Source organism: Theobroma cacao, chromosome 4 (genome assembly GCF_053813885.1).
Source record: "Theobroma cacao isolate CCN51 chromosome 4, ASM5381388v1, whole genome shotgun sequence".
NCBI lineage: Eukaryota > Viridiplantae > Streptophyta > Magnoliopsida > Malvales > Malvaceae > Theobroma > Theobroma cacao.
Genome location: NC_142642.1, coordinates 29,735,657 through 29,758,179, shown reverse-complemented (window position 1 = coordinate 29,758,179; position 22,523 = coordinate 29,735,657). Strand labels below are relative to the sequence as shown.

Here is a 22,523-nt window from a genome sequence, read left to right as displayed (position 1 = left end):
TCCAGTGGAATCTCCACTGCTCTATCGTATGTTTGGCAGGCTCAAGAAGAATAGAAGAAAGGAACATAGGGAAAGGCTAGATGGACATGGCAATTCTAGGATAAATAGCATTGTTAGGTGCACCTTATGCTTCTCATTTGGTCAGAATAGAAAGACTTGTCTTAGGGTTCTCGTGCAACTTAATAGAAAGGTAATCTACATAAATTATTCAATTTAGTATTTTACATTACATATGCAATTTAATGTATTTAACACATTCTTTATGTTTTAAATTGTAGCAAAATACCTTGCTTGGGTTTTCATCAACAGGTGCTGGGCCTTTATCAGGAGCTATTACCGAGTCTTCATCAAAACTTGCTGCATCAAGAACTTTAAGAGGACTTGCTAGTGTGCAAAGAAGACTTGTTGCTACTAATGCTTTGAGACTTGGTTGTGGTGCTAAATTTGTCCCTACTTATGGTGGTGCTAGATTTGTCCCTGCTCATGGTGAAGCAAGGAGGCCTCCATTTTATGGACTTGTTGCCACTATTGCTTGTGCCTCGATAATGAATTTTGATAGTGCTGGAGGGACACAAACAAGTGTTTCTCATGTTGTTGATATGTGAATGTTAATATGGACAATGTTCTAAGGTTTTTTGTGGTGTCTTTGTGCACAATGTTCTAAGGTTTTTTGGTGGTGTTTGGATGGATGGAGGAGGGTAAATTAAGAATGGCTGCTTTGTAGCTTTTTGTCTTTTTTTTGTCTGTCATTGTCTGGAAATTAAGAATAGATGCTTGACATTGATATTTGACTTGTTGGTAGTGGTCTAGATATTTTTTGTAAGCTTCATTTTGTGAAGCTTGTGGTCTTTTTGTGCACAAAGGTTTAGGAAAAATAGTCCTGATGTGTACAAGGGACCTGATGCAATTATTGTATAGCACATATTGAAAATCGATAGAAAGATCAATTTGCTTATTTGCAAAAAATCCTTTGCAATAACCTTTATAACACTTGTTATGTTCAAGCCTATTATGATTAATTCAAGATAATTGGCAAGATAAAAAACTCAAAACATTGAAATGCTTCGCTATTTATCCAGTCAATATTTAAATAACTTCGCATTTAATATTTTAAAAATTTATAACAACTTTTGCATTTAATATTTCAATAACTTCCAACAACTTTTATCCAACAAAATGACATTTAAAAGCCTCAAACTCTTGTTATTTTTTTTCCATCTCATCTATTTGGGGCATTTTATCATACACCATTTGGGAAGCCCTTCAACTTTCATTTTCTCTTCCCTTCAACCTTCATTGTCTTTTCCTCTCTTCCCAGGTTTCACTGCTACTTTGAATTATTTTGAATCAATTCAAGAATAGCATATGGATGTTATGGAAGTGCTAGAGATCATTTTAAGCTACCATACCCATTAACTCTTCCATAACATCCATCCATGTTTTTTGAAATGAAAGTTCTCTAGCAAGATTATAGACAATAAAAGCTTGAAAGGCAGAATCCATCTCTAGTTCTTTCTCTTTTTCCTCCATTAATTTCGTCATTTTTTCTTTTATGAAGTGCCAAAAATCAGTAGAAAATTTTGAGCATTTCACCAACAAATCTAGATTTTTAGTTTATTCTTCTATGGATCTTGAAATAATCTTTTTCCTTAATTAGTTTCTTCATTTCTTCTTTTACGGAGTACCACAAATCAACAAGAAATCTATAGCATTTTAATAAAAAAATTGGTTTTTTAGCTTCTAGTTTGAGGAACTTCTTAGTTTTAGCAAAAACATTGAAAGAGGGGTAAAATCATCATAAATTTTATTAAATAAACGAAGGTTGACAGCAAGATTGATATAAGGATTTCCTTGTCTAGCAAAATAAAACCTTTTGGGACGAGCTGTCCATTTCTAATACTAATGAACTTCCGAAGAATTATGCTTAAAAATTAAGGGTGGGCATTTTATCCATTCTTTTAAGAAAAAAGGATGCGAATTCATATTTTTAAACAAAAAAATTATACATTAATTAATAAGCTAAATGCTCGAGTACGTATGCATTGATATTTAATACTAAGTTACCACTTATCACATATTATTGTCTCAAATCAAGGATTCAATTTTATTTGCACTGTCATTTTTAACAAACTTCTGTCCTAAAGTTCTATATAACAATAAAAATCAATTTTTAATATAAAAAATTGATGCCTTTTTATCAAAAAAAAACAAAACAAAAGAGAAGAGACAACCAATTTGACATGTTTGAAAGAAAAAAAAAAGAGGGCAATATTTTAAAATTTCCCAACATAATTAAAAAATAAAATATATAGTTTAAGATGAAAGGGACTTGGGGACGTATATGTAACAATAATAAAGGGAAAAGAAAAGGCAAATATGTACAAACACATGCACACAAAAAAGACCATATTCGATTCCAAAGCCCTTTAGATGATGACAATAAAGAAAGTTTTGAGTTTCCAGAAATGAACAAGAATAATGCCGTCTGACGAAAACCAGCGAAAGAGGGAGGGCTTTTGCAAAATAAAACTCAAAATCCCGTTTCTGAAATTATATACTTAAATAGTTTCTGATAGAATTACTTGAATAAAGAATATTTTTCTATCAAATTTCATTGAAATTTGTTCAATAATGACTATTTTTAACAGAATATTTTGTTAAAAATTTTGTCGAAAAACATTATCCAAATAAAAAATCAATATAAAACTTGATTATTCACAAGTACTATAAAGATAATCTATAAAAGAATTAATCAATATTTAATTTTTAAGAGTAATCAAATAGAGAGAGCGTCAAACATTTTGGCATTTCTGAATTAATAATTATCTCAACCTTGAGATGTTCATTGGTGTTTTGCTCTCCAAATCTAAAATAAGCACGCATGATCACTTAAACTTGAAAATTTCATGATTACCAAGTAGGACTAGTGCTTAACATCATGATTTTACTACTCCCAAAATTGTGCAAATAATAAATTAAAAAGTTCTCAATGTAAATACACATATGGGGTCCTATAGTATATGCGATTATAACATTATTTATTGCAGAGTACAAGTACGCTGGCATTGTATTATAAATGCAACAAAAAGAAAAAGAAAACTTTGGCATGATTATAATTCAATATCTCTTTTATCTGAAAATCAACACATGGAAGCTGCAATTATCAGTCACTTCTTTCCATTAAAAATTATTAATTTCCTCATATCTTTGTCTTATGCTTGTCTTCATGATCTCTAGCACCTTTTAATCATCACTTGCCCCACATCTTACACCCATAAATTCATGCTCCCCCAACATCAGATTAACATAACATTCTAAAACAAAAAACAAAAACAAAATCAACTATCTTGGCTCTTAAATTAGAGCATAACCATATAGCTAACAAATTAATATTGGTTTAGTGTATAAGTAAGATGGTTACCACTGCTACTTGCACAAGTTTTTATATGGGTTAATGCCTAGCTTGGCATTTGTGATGCAAATATTGCTATTAAAAAGTAAAGTCATTATATTTTTATTTTGTATCTAAAAGAAAGGCACTTTAATGCTTCTTGATGTGACCTGCTGTTGTGCCAAAAACCACTGGCAGGCTCACTTTGGCATCATCAACGAACCAAGCTCCACTTTGAAGCTAACAAAATTTTAATTCCATTTTCTTTTTCTTCCAAAATTTGTAATATAATTCAAAAAGAAAAAAATCCCCAAAAATATCAAAATTGAAAATTACAAAAAAAAAGCCAAAATTTACTTTAACAAAAAAGCTACATTTTTTTTTGCACAGATTTAATTTTAATTAAAGATTATTAAAATAAAAAATATATAATTTACTCTGGAATAGTAACCAGCATGGGTCGCCAAGCTCTCCTTAATAACCTGTATCGAAATGACGCCGTTACCGGTCTCAAAGAACCAGAGCTTCGACTTGAAAACCCATCACCGGAACTCCCGGTAACCGGTAACAAGTCTTCCGTTTCTTCTTCACAGCTTTTGTTGTTACTCTCTCTTTCTTCAAACGGCGGCGACGCTACGAAGAGTTCCTTTAATTTTCTCCTGCTCTTCTTCCCGTTGGAGTTTTTCTTGCTATCGGCAGTGGAGTTGGTTGACGGTGGAGGCGGTGGAGGTGGAGGTGGAGGATCGAAGTTGTTGTCGTCGTGACGACGGTGAAAACGGCGGCGTTCGGTGGCAGAAGAGCGGTTGAGGAGCATGCGGAGGGTTTTGCGACGGCGGAGGTGGACGACAGGACTGGTGGTGGGACTACGACCTGGGCTTCCGGCGACGGCGCACTGCGTCGCCAAAAGCTTGAATTTGTGAAGAGTCGCCATTTTTGTGAAGTGGGGTTTCTCTCTCTAGAAAGCTTGGGAGATTTAGAGGGAGACAGTGAGAAGAGAGATGAGAGATCTAAAGAGAAAGTAAGAAACAGTTAGCATCTGATTCTTGGTATTATTAATTAAATTAAAAAAATAAAAACTTAAGGGATTTGTTTTATTAATTTATTTATTTCTGAAAAAAAAAGAAAAGGAGAAAGAGAATAGGAAAAAGGGGTTGAAGGAGTGCTTTTTGTTTGGACGGTGGGATGGAGATTATCTTAATGTTAGGGTCATCTTGGTGGATTTCTATCATGGTGGGACACGTGGAAGGCAATGGAGGGTTTAGGAATTTTTAGGCTCGGAGTCGTGGGTCGGAGTGGGGGAGTTGGACTAATTGGACAAAGTACCTCAAAAGGGCGGGGATTGGCAGAAGAGGATGGATTTTTGTGTGAAGATTCTAAGTAGAAAATTACAAATGGAAATGTTATTTTCATAGGGTGTTAACTACTCCCATTGAGTTTACTTATTATATTCAAATGCTTCTAGATTCTTTATGATTGAATTCAATATAATTAAAAGTGCTTCTAGATTTTAAAGTTGGAAATGTTTTTATTTAAGAATTATACTTAAAAAAATAAAATTTTATGACGACATTTTACGAATTGTTGACAAATTATCTTATATTTATTTGATGTGATTAGAATTATAAAAAATTAATTAAGATTAAAAAATTTTGAATTATTTTGGTTTAGAATTTGTGAAAAAATTACAAATTCTATTGCATTTTTCATAAATTATTATTACATATCAAAATTTGAATATGGTACAATTGAAGAATATTTGGGAAATTTTTCTTTGAGACTAAAAAGGATGGTTCAAATTAAGGTTGGAAAGAATCAAGCTCAAAATTGAAGGTTAGTATACAAATCTATGAAGATAATTTCGTTTTGAGGGATGATTAGAATCAAATGAGGAAAGTGAAGCTCAAAATTGAAGATGATATACTAGTTAATCATAATTTACAAGTAAGGTTCAACCAGAGTTTCTTTTTGCTACTAATCAAGAACCAAGAATTTGAAGTATACCAATCTATTTGAGCACGTACAAGTAGTACATATCAACAAGGTATAACACCATTTCAAGTTTTGCTGATAGGGTTTGAACAAGTTGCATTTTAGAAAAGCAAATCCTCTGAAATTCCATCATGAGCTAAAAGACTTGGATTACATCGATCTTACCTGCATCTGGAAAATAAAGCATTTGAATTAGGTTCAATATGTTCTGTTATATTCTAGCTGTTATGGTGTTCAGCCATTTGTCTGCAACTTTCCTAATGCAGAACTCAAATTGAAACGGTATAGATATCATTAATTAGCACTATACTATGTGACATGAATCCCAAATATAAACATTGCAAGATCTTGCTGGAGCTCGATCGATGCATCATATTATAATCATACAATGCTTTTAAGCCTCTACTATAGAATTTTAGGGGAAAAAGATAAGGAAATGTCGTCTGCTTTGAAACTAAAAGGAGTTAGGTGGAGTAATAGTAGAGCTGCTAACCCATTTATCATTGATTGAGTCTGGAGAAAGTGGAGGAGGAATGTGCTTCAATAGTCCAACATCATCTGATCTAATATCCACCACCTCTGCTTCTGACCTAATATCCACTACCTCTGCCTTCTGCACTCCCAACTCTTCATCCCGAATTCCTCTCAATGTCTCCAACACTTCTTCCATGGAAGGCCTCACATCCCTCTCCTGCTGTAAACACCGAAAAGCCAATTCTGCAACCCCTGTCATCCTTGTTTTCACAGCATAATCGTCCTCAAACCCAAGAGATGGGTCAACCAACTCATGCAATGCGTGATTCTGGATTCTGCTAACAGCCATGTTAGCCAAATTAATATCAAGCCGGTGCCTATTGGTGTCCACTGCTTGCTTGGACGAAATAAGCTCAATCAAGACCACTCCGAAACTATAAACATCACTCTTTTCAGTGAGCTGGTAGCATTGGTAATACTCAGGATCAACATAGCCAGGAGTGCCTTGCGGAGCAGTCGAGACATGGGTGACATTGTCAGGGAACAATCTTGAGAGACCAAAATCAGCAACTTTTACGTGGAAATTCTTGTCCAGGAGAATGTTGTTGGTTTTAACATCACGATGTATGATAGGTGCTGCATGAAGGTATGCCAGCGCATTTGCTGTCTCTACTGCAATACTCAACCTAACAGGCCAAGTAAGCAAACCAGAGTTTGACAGCTTTCCATGGAGATGATCAGCCACAGTTCCATTAGGAATGTATTCATAAACAAGAAGAAGCTCTCTACTACGTCTTGAGGTGCATCCGTAGAGTGTGACAAGGTTTGGATGGCGTATGCGAGTGAGGATCTCGATTTCATTCATGTACTGCTCAGCACGCTTGAAATTGCTCTCGTATAGGCGCTTCACTGCAACTACACGCCCATCATTGAGTACACCTGATCAAGCAAATTGAAGGACACGGTTATAGAAGCAGAAACAAAATACCTCAGGCTGAGTTCTACAGAGAATTTATATGAATAAACAAAATTTAATTACCATAATAAACGGTGCCAAATCCTCCCTCTCCAAGTTCTTTTGAAGGATTGAAATTGTCAGTAGCTTCCTCAAGTTCTTCGTAGCTGAAGATATGCGCTCCAAAGTAGGTGCTCCCTTTTTCAAGGTCATAGTTTGAGGTGGGATAAGAAGGAATGCTTTGAGACAGACTAGTTGTAGAAGTAGGTGGGCCTTTGCTTGAGGGAGGTGTTGGAAGGTCTCTGCTCTTAGCCTGGGCTGCAAGTTTCTGTCTCCGTTGTCTGAGGCATAAAAATCCCATGCCTAGAAGTATACCAGCTATAACCGCACCAGCTATTCCAAGGCCTAAAGATAAAGCAAGAGATTGCTCAACTTCTTTTTCGCAATACTAATATTTCAGGAAACAATGCAATATGTTAATGATATTGCCAAATAATACCTGTTATAAGGCTGACATCGGTTTTCTTTTCAGCTGCAACAGTCAACATCCCGATATGTTAGTTGAAATATGAATGACTAAAGGGAAAAAAAAACCCTCTGTTTGAATTTGGTAATCAAAACTTGGCCTAAAAAAATTGTTAAAGATTTGTATTAAAATAAATGCAGAGCTCATAAATTAGCTAATGCACATATGTTTCATATTATACAGGGTTCTGAATTCCCAAAATATGTTGCAATGATGAGGCACTGCTCAACTTGGCAAATTTTACATTTTTCAGCTATTTGATGTACACAATGGGAAAAGAATAGATAGGTCAGGTTCATAATTTGAACGCAATAGCCTGTAGCCTACCAGTTTTATACTAGAAACAAGAGCGTTGACTACTAAATCAATTCATATCATGTGCCTAAATAAACGTTCCAGACCACTGAAAGTTGTAGACATATTTCAAGACAATTGCATTGTTAAGATACAACTTTGGCCTGATTCTGACAGAAGCAAAATTGAATGTTTTTCAGTTTATACTTTGATGTTGTAGGTTTTCAAAGACAAACTTAATTTGCGAGTTAAGTCCAGAATCTAGATGCATAGACCACATAAAGCAAATAGATAGCATTCGAGGCACATTTCAAGTGCCCAATATGAAACATCTTGCAATAGAATTCAACCATTAGTTTGCCCCATGTTTACTATGATAAACTAGAATGATGTCGTGGGGCTAATTGGCAGTCCTAAGCGTTCAAGATGTATTGCAATTTCTAGCAGAGTGACGATAAAGCGTAGAGATTCTAACCAAAAGACGCATGTTATCCTAAATAATTGGAGATGATCAGAACCAACTAATTGCAATGTTCGAAGCCTGGAACCTTGACTTCATACTTTAGTAATTTTAGTTCTGATGTTATTAAGAAGACTGATCATTACCAGCAGCTATATATGTAAGAAAATTTGAGCCTCTGACAAATTAAATGAGTCAAAAACTTAAAAAAAAAAATCAAATTCAATAGTATTCAAATTCTTTCAACCGATTGAAATGTAGGCCAAAGTTCTTTCATATTTGCAAGACAAAAAACAAAAAGACCAGCAACGTTTGAAAAGAATGAAGCACAATTTGAATACAGAAATTACAGAGCTAACTAAAAAATCCTATGACTAATCATTCACTAATTATGAATCCCAATGAAATATGAGAAGTTATTTGTTACTAGCACTTTCCAACACCTGGGAGTTGGTATTTAACTAAATCTTAGCATGCTTTTAAAAATCAGCCAAAACCTTAAATACCTAAAAAATACCTGTCGTGTCACAAATCCTATCACCACAAATGCAAATAGCTCGACTCGAAAACCACCCACAGTCTCCACCAGAATCAAGGCATTTAGCACACTCATCATCATACGGAATACTATAATTCACGCTAAACCCTTCCATCAAAACCTCCCCAAGCAATGACCTATTCCTTACAAGCTCATTCGCTGCACTTCTAAGCACTGGCACTGTAACACTAACATTGCATTGTATAACTTTAAACGCTGGATCAACCGGAACCGGACCAACAACGTAGTAAGCTCCACTATTATTACATGTGAACATGTTCGGAGGTTTGTACGAGGAAGTGTTAAGGGAGTAACAACCATAAAAGAACGTTAAATTTTCGTTGTTTGAAGTTGGAGTGAAAATGGTGGAATCAAGAGTGGTGTTAGTAAAATTTTGCATGCACGGGATTGGGTTGTTGTAAAGGTCTGACCGAGAGAGTGTCATGATTTGAGTTCGGGGGTCGAGTTGGATGACTCGGTAACTCACTGAGTCGGTTAATAACTCGAGGGTGGTGTTGTTGGAGCAGGTTAGCTGGAAGCCCGGTGGGCCACAGTACTCTGGACGTGGGCCGCCGGTGAATGGGTAAGTGAGGTTTGGTATTGGGCCGCATGAGATGGTTTGGTTGCAGTTTCGGAAGGTGGTGTTGTTGGGTGGAGGAGAGGGTGTCGTTGGGTGGAGGAAGAGGAGGAGGAGGAAGAAGAAGCGAGTGGAAGGGAATGGTTGCATTGGGGAGGGTTGAGGTGGAGGGAGGGTGCGAGATGGCACTTGGTAATAGGGTGGTGGAGGGTGGGGGTTTTGACCTTTGACTATCTTAGGCTGACATTGTTGACTTGGATCGGAAATGTAATGAAAAGGAGGCTTCAAGGTGGGGTTTATTTGTAAGCCTCTGTTTTGGTTTTTTGTTAGTTAAAAAATGTGAATGGTGACATGTTTCAATAGTTTAAAGGTTTGGTTTGGGTTCCATTTGGAGGACTAACAAAAGCATCCAGAAAGATGGAAAGATGGTTGGACTAAAGCACGAGTTGTTGGAAAATTTGGTGTGCTTGGGTAGAGTCGGTTGAACTAGGGAAATAGCCCTTTGAAGTGTGTAGTCAGCCAATATGGAAGATTGGAAGAAGAAGAAGTAGCCCTAACAATCATCAATGAGTAGCACACAACATTGTAGTACATGGTATTAGTTTGTGAGTTAAGTAATTTATGCGTAACCTGTAAAACCATGTTTTAAACGATAAACTACATTAAAAAAAAAAAAAACACAAAACCAATCTTTGGACTCATACTTGATTTTTGAAGAAAAGTAAGAGCTTGACTCAATACTTGGGAGGAAAAAAAGGATTATACTAAGCTAACGTACAAAAAAAGAAGAAGAAAGAACTGTAGTATGCTGAAATCAAATTCTAAATTGAGCACATCGTGGAAATGGAAATCTTGGAAAAAAGAGGAAACAGGCGACAAAACAAATGGGAAACGTTGAAATTTTGAGGCAAGCCAGTGGCCCAGACAACTGACGTGGTTGGGGCGGCTGATACTTGTGCTCCTTGCGGTCAACTTGAATTGGCATAAAATACCCCACAAGAAAGTTTCAAACTGAGACCACTTAGGATGACAAACAGTTGTCCAAATCAACCACAAAATTTTCTGTTCCTATGATTTAAGCACTTATGTTACACACTTTCTTTCCATCTAGAAGGACCTCTTTAGTCTTCCTATTGTTGTATATTTTGTGCATTTTTATTGGCTAAAAACTAGACTAACTAGCTTAAGACTTTTGATCCTTTACCCTATATAAACAACAGTCAATTCTTGAAGAAGGCTAATTAGGATTTTTATTTTTTTGATAGAAAGACTAAGGATTTTAATAGTATTAATCGGCAACATACAAGTGAAGATATTTTTGTTTAGCCTTTTTTCCCGAACATGCTCATTTTGCTTCAAACCGGGATTTGTTTGGAATTGAGATAGCCATGATCACAATTCAGAGTTTCATCAACTGCAAACTGAGTTAGAGTATGGTAGGGATCCTATTCTGACCAAACCAAACCAAACCAAACATTATGGGAGTAAAAATAACAAGAGAGAAGGAAAACAAGAAAAGAAAAAAAGTGAAAAGGTAAGAAAAAGAGTAAGGGAAAAAAAAAAACGAACACCACTTGTTACAAATAACTAATACAAATATTTCACAATTATTTTATTTTATTTTTGTAAATTTAGAAATGGTGCCTAGTCAGACATTATCAGGAATAAAGGTGAAAACAAATCAAAATTTTCATACAAAAACAGATTTGATTTGATCACAGTAAGCTGGATGACTATGGGAAACATAGCTATAGGATGGAGCATGTAGTGGGGACAGAAGAAATTTAACACCAAACTTTGAAGATTTCAATGATGTATTATAGAAAATTTTGATTTCAAGGAAAACGATGTCTCTTTGAAAAATTCAGATTATAAACCTAAGATGATTTGAAAGAGATTTGGATATGAAAAACAAAATTGATGCTGAGATTGATGCACTAATTAATACCATTGAAATCTAGGCTTCTTAAAAAGAGATTTCGATCAAAATGAGCAGGTTTACAATTGGAGATGAACTTGTATGGGAATGGAAGAAAGTCAACAACTGAAGCTGTCAAGTGTCGAGTTAGTCAATACATGGAAGACAAACTGATGGGACTAAATCAACCACCGAGAATTTTGATTTGCGTTAAGCAAAAGCAATTTCTCTATGAAAATTTTGATAACTAGTGCCAAATGGATGAGTTTGACTAATCCTATAAGAGACCTAGGACAAATCCGACTCATCTAGTAACTGTACCTATTAGGATATCTGTACTAACGATTGAGCTAAATGCTCAAGCATGAGAACTCAAATACAAGTAATACAGAAAATGTACCCACATATTTCCTGTTTCTATTGAAGCATAGATAGAGATAGTTTGTCTTGTAACCATTGGACCCATTTTTTTGTTAGTCACTAGGGTTGCAGAAATTAATAAAATTCATCCCAATTTGCAAAATATTATAATCCTAGTGATCCGTGGTTTTTTCATCATGGAGCAACACCAGACTGGAACGGGTCAATTTTTGAAACAGGAGGGAAGGTCCTTTTTTTTAACATGGCAGGCTTATGGACACTTTACTATTGCTCTAAACGGTCGCGATCATCCCCACTAAATGAATAAAGAATCAGAAAAAACTAAATCCACCTAACGCTTGATTGTTTGGTTGAATGACAGAAGAACGATCTCCTAATCGAAAATGTTCTTCAGCGCCCGGCTTGACGGTCCCCAAAGGCCAAAATTAGGCAGCAATAAAAGAGAATGAAAACTGGTGAATGGTACAGGAAAGTGAGACCCTAGGACTTGAAATGGTTAAACATCCCCACTAAACCTGATTTTAACCAGGCCTAAGCAGAAAGGAGTTGTACCTTGTGGACAAGTGCTCAGATCAGATCCACCTGAGCAGTAACAAAGGAATTCCCTCGAGTCCTGGTTGTACCCACACTGCCCACCGGAGCTTATACATGAGTCGCATGAAGAATCATTCGCAAACCACTGCAGCTCAAAACCAACTTTAAGCGCCTCTATCAGACTCTCTGTAGTTCGACTGTTCTCCACTACCTCAACTTCCGATTTCAGGACTGGAACGGTGACGCTGTCGTTACAAGATCCCAAACTAGTGCTTATTAGATTGGCAAGTTCGCCAAAGGACGACTCCGTAATGTTCCTTGTTACATAATATCCTACGTTTTCAGTTCCATTTATCTCGCACTCAAATTGACTGGAGAGTCCTCTAGGCAGAGATTGACCAATTGTAAGAGGGCGACAACCATAATAAAGCGTCATATTTTGCGTATTGGAATTGTACGCGAAAACGCCGGTAGTCAAAGTGGTGTTCCGGAGATGTTGGACACAAACGTCTTCTGAATAATCAGTTCTAGCAAGCCTAAGATTTCTTGTTCTGCTTTCTATATTAAGGACTTGGTAAGTTACTGACATGATTGTGATCTCTGGAACATTACCGCTGCAGTTCAGCCAGAACCCCGGATAACCACAATCTTCTGGTCGCTCCAATCCCCAGAAAGGATAACCGGTATCAATGTTTCCGCATCTGAACCGTGTGCTGCAGCTTGAATAATTTCCATCGTTGGCAAACGATGATTTTGGAGCAATTAACAGGATCAAGCTTATGATAATGAAGAACGAAAACATGAATTGCAACAAAGGGCGGTGCATTTTCAGAGAGAGGGAGAGGCTGGAGAAGACTAGGGAGGGATTTGGAAGTACTCGGATATAAAATGAGAAGCTGGAGATGAATTGGTTTTAATCTTCATAATAAAATTGGTCTTTGACCAAGTGAAGGTGAAAATTTTCAAAAAGAAGCTTCTATTGGCACCATTAAGCACCGGTCAATGCAAATTTAGGTAGCCTAGCAATTACTATATTGCAAATCTAAGGAACCTTGAGTTGCATGTGGGAAATCTGTATATTCTAGCGCTAAAATTCAAGACTCAGAAGGTATAAACTGAGTTTGAGTTTCTTAAAAAGTCAAAGAAAGAAGCCACTTGAAAATATCAACTGATTTTATAATTGAAAATATCAATATTGAAACAGACAAACTGGTTGTCTTTTAAAATAAAATCACCAAGGTCAGCAAAATCAGATCAATATTCTAAGATTTTGGTCCTTATGCCGTATCCATGAGCATATTGTCAAGCAGTTGCTCAATATTATAGGGGATTTAACTAATGTCAAGCAGTAGCTCAGTGAGAATCTCCAGGAGCATATTGAATCCTAATAAGACACAATTCATAGAAGTTGAAGCCTAAAGGTCGAAATTGTTTTAGGAAGAACCATTATCAAAGCCTAAAATACTCCTAATTGAAGAATGTAATTAATCTGAAAGACACAAGGGACATAAGCAGAATCCTTAAGATTCTAAAGCTACAGGGCAAGAGTAAGATCACCTGGAACTTCATGGGAAAATAGAGGAAATTTTAATCCTATGCAAATTTAAATTACAGTCGGAAGCTTCAGTTATAGTGAGCTATTTTTCTGAGCAGTCACCAACACTCATGGTTTGTTGTGCTTCAACTTCCCATAAATGGTAGTTTCCGCATCCAGCAGCGGTCAAATTTATGAGCAACAAAAAGGAAAGACCTTTCTTTTTGCCTGCTGATACACTTGTAATTGGAAAGAGAACAAGTGACAAATGGAATTCAAATCTGAATTGGTATTAAATTTGAGGGGAAATCAACCGGTCAAAATAGTGGGAGTTATATCATTTTTTCTTCTTTTTTGGGATAATAGTAATAGTGAGGCTGAGAGTTAATGAGCTTATAAGTGCATACAGAGGAGTAGGAGTATAAACTCAAGCTGGCAAAGGCTAATTTGCTGCAAATGCTATGAACATTGAACAGCGGAATGAGCCAAACCAAGAGGGTTAAGATACGTTTGTTTCTGAACTGGACTAAATTAAGCCACAGATGCAGAGGCATATTAAGACTTAATGAAAATTTCTCTCTGAAGTCTCTGAACTGAACACCCCGAAAATGGTAATCTCAAGAATTAAGATAACGTTCACTACCAGAAAGTTCTGCAAAAAGCTGACAAGAATTGCAGAGGAAGGGCTAACGTACCTTGTGTTGGTGAACATGTGGTTTCGCTAGTGTGATCACGGCAGAAGCAAATGAAACTATTTGTCGTCTGATTATATCCGCAAACCCCATCAGACTCTCTGCAATTTCTGCATTGGTCATCATTTACTTTCCATTGCAATTCAAAACCTCCCTTTAAAGCATCGTTCACAGTTAATGGGTTCACCTCTAGATCCTGAGCTGCTGTTTCATAAATTGGAACTATCACACTGCCATGGCATACCTCTGGGCGAGGATCGCCCAGAACACTCCGAGTAGCGTATGACACGTCCATAATGGCACCATTTATGGTACAATTTGTTAGAAAAATAAACACGGAGGTTGAGGGTAAGTAGCAACCATAGAATAGGGTCAGGTTCCTAAGGCCTGGGCCATAATCGAAGTGATTGAAGTTGATGGCGGTGTTTATTAGTTCCCTGGGACAATAACCATCCCAGTAATCCTCCCTAGCAACCTTAAGAATCTGCTGTTCAGGGTTTACATCTAAAATTCGCAACGTGTTTTGACTCATCGTGATCTTTCCTACACCATCTTCGCACTTCAGCTCGAACCCTGGTTGGCCACAGTAACTTGCACGGTTCATTCCCCAGAAAGGGTAACCGATATTTGCTAGGCTTCCACATCTTATGATTGTCGAGCAGTTTGAGTACCGTAGATCATCGACGCACAAAGTAGTTGGAACTCTGATCAAGGCAAAAAGCAAGAAGAAGGGGGCCAGAAGGGAAGATATTGGAAAAGAATTTGGATGCATTTTGTTGAAGTTGCAGGAATGTAGGGTAGAATAAGTTTATGAAGGATGTTCAAACAGAATTAGATAACAGAGAGGAAATTGTGAGGAATGAGTTCCATTTCGTGTCTCTCATTGATAAGGCTTTTATTCAAGTGTCCAATAAGGGACGTTCTAAAATTCACGACGGAGAAAATTTTCTGGAATCTCTAGTGGTCAATGTTGAAATTATTTATTCAAGCATTAAATGCATATAATACATTTCTAATCTTGAAATCTACAGAAAATTGCATCAGGTACCGAGAATTCTAGCTTGTCTCTATTAACATATTGGAAAATTGGCTCTAGAGTGTTGCCAAATTGTATTGATACATCTTTAGGAAAGAAGACAAACTTCATTAAGAAAATTAGAAGTAAATACTTTCTTATGAGTACGCAATAGGGACAACCGAAAATCTTACCAAAATGTAAAAAGACTTTGCTTATATGTTAGGATTGACCTCATATTTAAGAGAGTAGGAAATGAAGATCAGACCAATGAAATGGAACTTGACTTCTATATCACCGTATACGCACACCTACCCCTATCACAAGGATTCTGGTGATCACATGTATTAGAGATTGACTGCAGCAGTTTCCAGAATTTCTTGTTCAACCTATGAATTTTTTACGATTACTATTTTTGTAAGAGATGGAAAGAAAGTATATTATAAAACATGAATATTTCATCTGTGTTCAGATTATTCTAAAGCCGCCTAATGATGGAAAGAGGGGAGGGGGACTGTTATTCAATGAATAAGACCTCTATGAACCTATTAATCTTGATTCTAAATTATAGATAACTGTCAATCAGGAAAAAGAAAGTCTCCTTGACTATTAGTATCATAAAAGAAAAGAAAATTAATGGCTTTCATAGGTACTTCATTTGGATTATCCTAAAACTGCTCGTTTGTCCAAGTTAAGACTTCATCTCCAGGCAAAATCCCACTGTTTAAAAGCGGACTTTTCTGAAATGATATATTGCAAAGAGGAAGACAGAATGACAGCAACTTTAACTATTTGAGTTGCTTTATGATTTTAAACTTGAGAGCTTACCATGGACATAATGAATCAATTTGGACCTTCAACTGGACAAATGTTGATGATCTTAATTTTTAATTGGAGAGGGAGGATTCGAATCTTGCTCTCTAGACAGAAGGATCATGTATCAACCAATGAGCCAAATGCTTATGTGCTTGATGATTTTAATTCTAAATGTTGATCAATACCGCTAATATAGTTTAATAATTACTGTATATCATGCTTTGAATTTATTAAGATGAATAACTGTATTGTTTTTATTTCTAAATGATGTCATTTAATTTAAACAAAAATCTAAATCTTCTGTTTGTAAAGAAATATTCTGAGGCTCCAATCCTGCAAACCAAACTAAGCACCCTTGTTTTAGTGTGTAAGTTAGCCTCTCTCTCCGAAACTAGAAAATTATTCTAGATCTTTTAATGTGTTGACTAATGTATGATTCTGTGAGGCAATTCTCACTCTGATAATTAACAAAGACCATTATATTTTCACTTCCCTGACCCCAATTCTGCATTATACTTAAACCCTTCAAAATTATCAGTGACCTGATTTCTCTGTGCAATTTGCATCCCAGTCCTACTAAAATTTAGGATAAAATAAGAAGGCCAAATCACAGAGGCTGAGCTGACTGATTCTTGATGTAAATAGGATGAACTGTGATGTGTGGGTTTGGTGACAAACAAAAAATTCTTAATTTGACGACCATTTTCCCTTTTACCAAGAAAAGCATTTCGAAAGTTTTTCTTTAATTTTTTGAATACATAAAGATTATTTATCGTTCTTGGATTATACGTTGCTCATTTGAGCTAACTAGTACAACTTACACGTAAGGTCCAGAGGGAAAAGTTCTTTCCTTGACTAAAACTAAGAAATCTATAGCCTTACCACAAATGGTTCACCTAATGGCAAATTGAATACTCCACCAGATTAGACTTGTACCAACAGTTTGACTAGTTCGGAATTGATCTAAATTCTAAACTAAAATAAACGTGTTGGAAGTGAAGTGGTAACGTTTTACCTGAAAAAGTAAAGTTTATACTAATTCTCTGACTTGAGGTATGGTTTTCATTGTTTGTTCTGTTTTCTGCCAATTTCTAAGAAACTAAAAAGCGAAAAATGAAAAATACACTTAGAAACTAAAAAGTTTAAAAGCAAACCTTGTTCGTCTGTGTTGGCCTGGGAGGGGTTCGGGAAAGGGCATTCCTTCAAAGAAAGCCCAGTATCATTTGGGCAGTAGCAATTTGGTTGATTCTGTAGGTCAAAAAAACAAGTTCCACCGGTATCCCTGCACTTCTGACATCCTTTGCTATCCAACTTCCATTGTACCTCGAATCCTCCTTTTAAAGCTTCTTCTAAACGCGATGAATTATTGCCAATTCCTTGCAAGGAAGTTTGAGGAATCGGAACAGTGATATTGCTAGCACATTCCCCAGGATCAACTGCTGGTAATAGTATGATAGAAACATCCTTGCGACTGCCGCTATCTTTATTGCAAGTGTAGCGTCCGATATTCGAGGGGATCACAGATGGACAGTCATAAAGCAGAGTAACATCGACACAATCACGAGTTTTGGCGAAGAGACTAGAATCAAGGGCGGAGCTTTCAAATTGTGGGTGACAAAAGTCAGTCATGAAATCCTTTCTCGCAATACGCAGAATTTGCTTTTCCTCATAGATGTGCAGCACCTGATATCTTACATCAAGAATCTCTATGGTGACAATATTGTTTTCGCAATAGAGCTGCAGACCAGGATGCCCACAACCAGGTGGTATGCCATCTCCAGAGAAAGGATAACCAATGGAGATGCCTCCACATTCGAACCGTGGATCACGGCAGGCACTGTAGCCGTCAGGGTTCCCTAATGACTGAGGAATCCTAACTATGACAAGTAATAGGAGAAAAAAAGGAAGTGGAAAGAGTGATGGTAGGAAACGGCGGCAGTGCATTTCTTCTGGGTGAAGAGATGGGATAGAAGAATAGAATGATTAGTATGTAAAATGGAGTCTGTTTGTTTGAGGAGCATACTATTACTAGGGAATATAGAGAGATATGCCTGACATGAAGTGTAGGAACTTGCTTTCAAGTTTTCAACAAAGACTTGACAATTTGAACATTGAGTGACTTAAAAAGACTTACGCATGCATGCAACATTATTTCTAGGGGTATTGATTGAATTCAGAGGGAAACGTTTGAGTCATGTTAAAACTAACCTAAATTACTTAGATACGTGTAAACGCAGATTGCAAATTGGAAAGTCTAAAGTCCACTAGGAAAAAAGAAGCCAAGAGAAAAGGAAAGAAAGGAAAAGACCATTTTACGCGCTTTGCTTTGTTAGTATTTGCAGCGAAGTTTCCTCGTTGACTTTCTCTTCCATATTGGAAATATGTTTGGTCAGTACACCGCGCATACAACGTTCCGGCCCTACTTGACAAGCCATAAGCCAGTCGCTAATCATACCAACCGAACTTGGGAGTAGTTGTTGAATTATTGTTGTTTCTAATACCAAATTGAACATCTATTTACTATTATTATTGAAAAGTATTTATTGAAAAACTATTTACAAAAACATCATCTTTTAGTTTTAGATATTTGATAAATCAGTTTCCAATTGTAGAAAAATAAAAGACAAAGAAATCGTAACTTCCACAACTGCAACAGAGGGCCAGATATTTTACTATCTACCGTAAAAGTTTGGAACTCATTACTTGACTTCAAAATATGCATCTCCAAACATTTGTAAAATTGTTGAGCATGCTGTCAGCAAGAACTTTCTTTGTTTTATATTCTTTAATACTTAAAAAATCTTGAATTATTTTAAAAAACTTAAATGTATTTTTATTCTTTTATTATATTAAGTAAAATTTTTATATTTAATTTTTTAAAAAATAAACTTTTATAATTAACAGTTGATCAACTATTATTAGTTAAAATGTCATTTATTGTTCTATATTATGTTACATTGATGTGGTATACTAATATATTATAATAGATAAAATCGTAATATGATGACATGATTACATGACCCACACATTAACACCCTTTTAACATCACCATAAACTAACATGTAATATTTTAATAATAATCAATCAACCGTTAATTATAATAATTTATTTGATTAAATATAATAAAAAATAAAAATTTATTTTATTTTTCTTAAATAATTAATGAACTTTTGCAACTATCCAATGTGGTGGCCGGTGATATGTTTTCTTTTCGCCTCTAAATCTTTATCCATGGTTTTTTTTTTCTTATAAAAATGTTTAGTTGTCATATTAATATCCATATGATATAGATTATAAAACCAAAACCAAATGGGTTTATAATAACCAAAAATCATCAAACCTAAACCCATACAAATGTCAAATAAACCTATATAATCTCTAAATTAAACTCAATATAATTAATAACAAGCCACAAAAAAAAAAAAACCCAAAAAATTGCCAAATGTGAAACATGCTTTGCAACTGAACAAAGTTGTCTACTTGTCATCCAAGCCTAAACTTGTCAAAATGGATCTGGACCACTTTTTATTGAAAGTGAGGTAGGTTGTGATTTGAAAATTTAAACTCATATTAAAATTGAACTTAAATGGGTAAGTTCATCTAATCAATGGGTTGTCCCGAGTTGGTGCCGGCCAATCTTACAGGCAAAAAAAAAATTAAAGTAATAATTTTAATTAATTTAATAATTTTATATATTTAGCTATATATAATTAATAATTTAGTTACCAATGATATTATTTATATTATATATTTTAATATTTTTAATCTTTACTTGTCAAATTAATAATTTTAATTAAAATTAAAACTCACTATCTTTTTTTCTTTTATGACAATGAATATTAAATGATAATGATTCAAACTTGAGACATTATTACTGTCTAAATAAAATTTAAATGTTTTATTTGAAGATGAAGATTAAGGAGGATATAAATGAGTCTTAAAATTTATATTTATTTGGTTATGTACTTATATTTATAGGATTGTAGTTTGCATTCAAAATTAATACTTTATTTATGTCTGATGTAGTTTATTTACTTATTTATATTGAGTGTAATTTATTTGTTTGTAACATATTTTTATTATTCAATTATGGATTAAATTATAAAATAATTTTATTAATAGAGAGTTTATTAGGTAAAGTAATAAAAATGATTTTTTTTAAATAGAAATAAGTTGGCCCAACCCCAATTAATGGGCTGACAAGGGGTAAGTTGGGCTAAAATTTTGATGATCCATGTAAAATATAAACTGATCTTGCTTAACTTATATTCTTACAACCCACAATATTTTTGACCAAATCAACCCATATTCATACCTCTATCCAAAAACACCGCTAGTTTTAATATATAGTACATATAAATAGACATTTGTTTATTATTATAAAATTTAAAAAGTAAAGAACGAAAAAAAAATTTGTTCCTAAAGGGTGCTGACCAATACAGAAAATAGATGAAGAGGAAGAGGTGATTAGGAGAAGCAGCGAGAATTCATTTTCTGTGGAGGGATATGGGTAGAACCGGTCAACGATAAATGACGGAATAGAGTCTTTTCTTTCTGGGAAAACACAAGGGGTATAAAAGGGGTAGCCTGAAATGCAATATAGAGCAGAATTGATCCTTATTTCTCAACTAAAACAAACATGATGGAAGTGAAAGTCGTAATGCCTTTCTTCTATGAGCTACCTCCAGAAGTTTAAACTAATTCTGACTTAAAAATACATATAGAGCAGGGAGAAGAGTTTCTATCCAAACACTACCGATGATTAAATCCCTTAAGTTCTGTATGGTTACTTTTAGTTTTTTATTTGCTTATATTACAGTTTAAACTTTTAATTTTTTATGGATAAGTGGATGAAAAAAGTGTTTAATTTTACTTTTAATATTGAATAATTATGTTTAAAATAATATTAAATTTTAATCATTTGTTAATTTTTGTATGTATTTCCATTCCAAATATTTTGTTTTCTTCAAATTAGAAAAAAGCCCAATATACTTTTGTTTGTTGTTATTAATTTATTTTATTTTATTTTATATATTAACTAATATTTTACTGGTGCGTGAAAATAAAAGAAAGCTTTTTTATTGGTGCTTCAAAAATTGAAGTACATACCTTGGGCTTGGGTTGCACCGGACGGGGGGGATACGGACGGGGAGATCGGGGGATGGCATTCTGTCGGATCCTGCCAATCTTTGTTTGGGTTTGGGCAGTAGCAAACATTTAGAACATCCCACTTCATAAAACCGCATGCTCCACGGCTCCTCTCGCACTTCTGACATGCTTGAGTATCTACCTTCCATTCTACCTCGAATTCTGTCTTTAAGGCTGCTAGAAGCAATGTAGAATTGCCTATTTTTGTCAAGGAAGTTTGAGGAATGGGAACCATGACACTAGCAGAACACGGTCCGCGATCGGTATCTCCTGGTACGACCGAAACATTTTTGTATTTGGCTCCATTGCAAATGAAAGGATCATTCGACAGTAGGCCCTGAGCATGTGGGCAATCATAAAGCAGGGTAACATTGGCATAAGCAGTAGCATTAACGAACTTGAAGAGCATAGAATCAAGGATCGAATTTTCAATTTGTGGGCTACAAAGATCATTCTTGAAGTCCTCTCTCGCAATCCTTAGAGTGCGACGCTCCCAATGGATGTCCAGCACCTGATATCGAACACCAAGAATTTCGATGACGGTAGTATATTTTTCACACTGGAGCTTCAGATCAGGATGTCCACATTCAGCTGGTCGCTCACCTCCAGAGAAAGGATATCCAGCGGAGATATGCCCACATTTGAACTCTGCATCACTGCAGTTTCGGTACAACTCAGGGGTGCTTAATGATAAAGGAATCCCAGCTATGACCAATACAGAAATTAGATGAAGAGGAAGAGGTGATGAGGAGAAACGGCGAGAATTCATTTTCTGTGAAGGGATATGGGTAGAACTGGTGAACGATTAATGACGGAATAGAGTCTTTTCTTTCTGGGAAAACACAAGGGGTATAAAATGGATAGCCTGAAATGCAATATAGGAACGTAATTTCAATGAAAGTGAAAGTGAAAGTGATCAAAAGCAAGACTTGACAATTTGAACATTAAGTTGACTTAAAAGACTTTAGCATGCAACATGTTTTTCCAGGGGCATTGATTTAATCTCAAGGGCAAAGCGTCATCTGCCGTGCGAGTCTTGTTAACGCTAACCAAAACTTCAGTTAAAATGTGACGCGGATTGCAAATTGGAAAGTATCTGATAAGTCAATCGAGAAAAAAAAGCAGAAAAAAGGAAAGGAAAGAGAAGGAAAGATGAGACCATTCAATTATACGCGCTTTGGGCTGCAAGCACTTGCCATGAAGCTTCCGAAGTTGGAAAATGAGGTCAGCACACCGGGCATACAACGGTCCTACTGTCAAGGCATGGAAAAACAAGCCATT

The 22,523-nt window shown here is 35.5% G+C and overlaps 3 protein-coding genes across 9 annotated transcripts; all 3 read right to left on the bottom strand.

Moving 5' to 3' along the window:
• Window positions 1-3,526: 3,526 nt before the first annotated feature.
• On the bottom strand, window positions 3,527-4,561 carry LOC18602008 (uncharacterized). Its single transcript, XM_007033142.3, has one exon. It carries the CDS (start codon window positions 4,320-4,322, stop codon window positions 3,825-3,827), a length of 498 nt encoding a protein of 165 aa, XP_007033204.2. The 5' UTR covers window positions 4,323-4,561; the 3' UTR covers window positions 3,527-3,824.
• Window positions 4,562-5,285: 724 nt separating this feature from the next.
• LOC18602007 (LEAF RUST 10 DISEASE-RESISTANCE LOCUS RECEPTOR-LIKE PROTEIN KINASE-like 1.4) lies at window positions 5,286-18,143 on the bottom strand. Of its 7 annotated transcripts, XM_018119385.2 has the most exons (6): window positions 14,267-16,106; window positions 12,056-12,784; window positions 7,309-7,341; window positions 6,894-7,214; window positions 5,874-6,793; window positions 5,286-5,551 (listed from the first exon to the last, which is right to left on the bottom strand). In XM_018119385.2, exons 1-6 carry the CDS (start codon window positions 15,033-15,035, stop codon window positions 5,531-5,533), a joined length of 2,793 nt encoding a protein of 930 aa, XP_017974874.2. In that variant the 5' UTR covers window positions 15,036-16,106; the 3' UTR covers window positions 5,286-5,530. The 7 variants fall into 7 exon arrangements, with proteins under 7 accessions (XP_017974874.2, XP_088661493.1, XP_088661490.1 ...); XM_088805367.1 differs by lacking the exons at window positions 7,309-7,341; window positions 14,267-16,106 and adding an exon at window positions 10,131-10,150 and having other exon boundaries at window positions 6,894-7,236; window positions 12,056-12,971; XM_088805364.1 differs by having other exon boundaries at window positions 5,465-6,793; window positions 14,267-16,115.
• Window positions 18,144-19,428: 1,285 nt separating this feature from the next.
• LOC148763249 (LEAF RUST 10 DISEASE-RESISTANCE LOCUS RECEPTOR-LIKE PROTEIN KINASE-like 2.3) lies at window positions 19,429-22,103 on the bottom strand. The gene is made up of 3 exons (XM_088805762.1): window positions 21,204-22,103; window positions 20,497-20,648; window positions 19,429-19,434 (listed from the first exon to the last, which is right to left on the bottom strand). Exons 1-3 carry the CDS (start codon window positions 22,009-22,011, stop codon window positions 19,429-19,431), a joined length of 966 nt encoding a protein of 321 aa, XP_088661888.1. The 5' UTR covers window positions 22,012-22,103.
• Window positions 22,104-22,523: the final 420 nt, after the last annotated feature.

Bases quoted from the DNA above. Each gene is read 5' to 3' on its own strand.
- LOC18602008 (XM_007033142.3), bottom strand. From the start codon at position 4,322: ATGGCGACTCTTCACAAATTCAAGCTTTTGGCGACGCAGTGCGCCGTC.
- LOC18602007 (XM_088805364.1), bottom strand. From the start codon at position 15,035: ATGCATCCAAATTCTTTTCCAATATCTTCCCTTCTGGCCCCCTTCTTC. The intron at 12,785-14,266 runs GTACGTTAGCCC...CTCCAAAATCAT, and splicing joins CACATGTTCACCAACACAAG to CGTTTGCCAACGATGGAAAT. The intron at 6,794-6,893 runs GTAATTAAATTT...TTGCTTGATCAG, and splicing joins ATTTGGCACCGTTTATTATG to GTGTACTCAATGATGGGCGT.
- LOC148763249 (XM_088805762.1), bottom strand. From the start codon at position 22,011: ATGAATTCTCGCCGTTTCTCCTCATCACCTCTTCCTCTTCATCTAATT. The intron at 20,649-21,203 runs GTATGTACTTCA...GTGTTTTCCCAG, and splicing joins CGGTGCAACCCAAGCCCAAG to AAAGAAAAGACTCTATTCCG.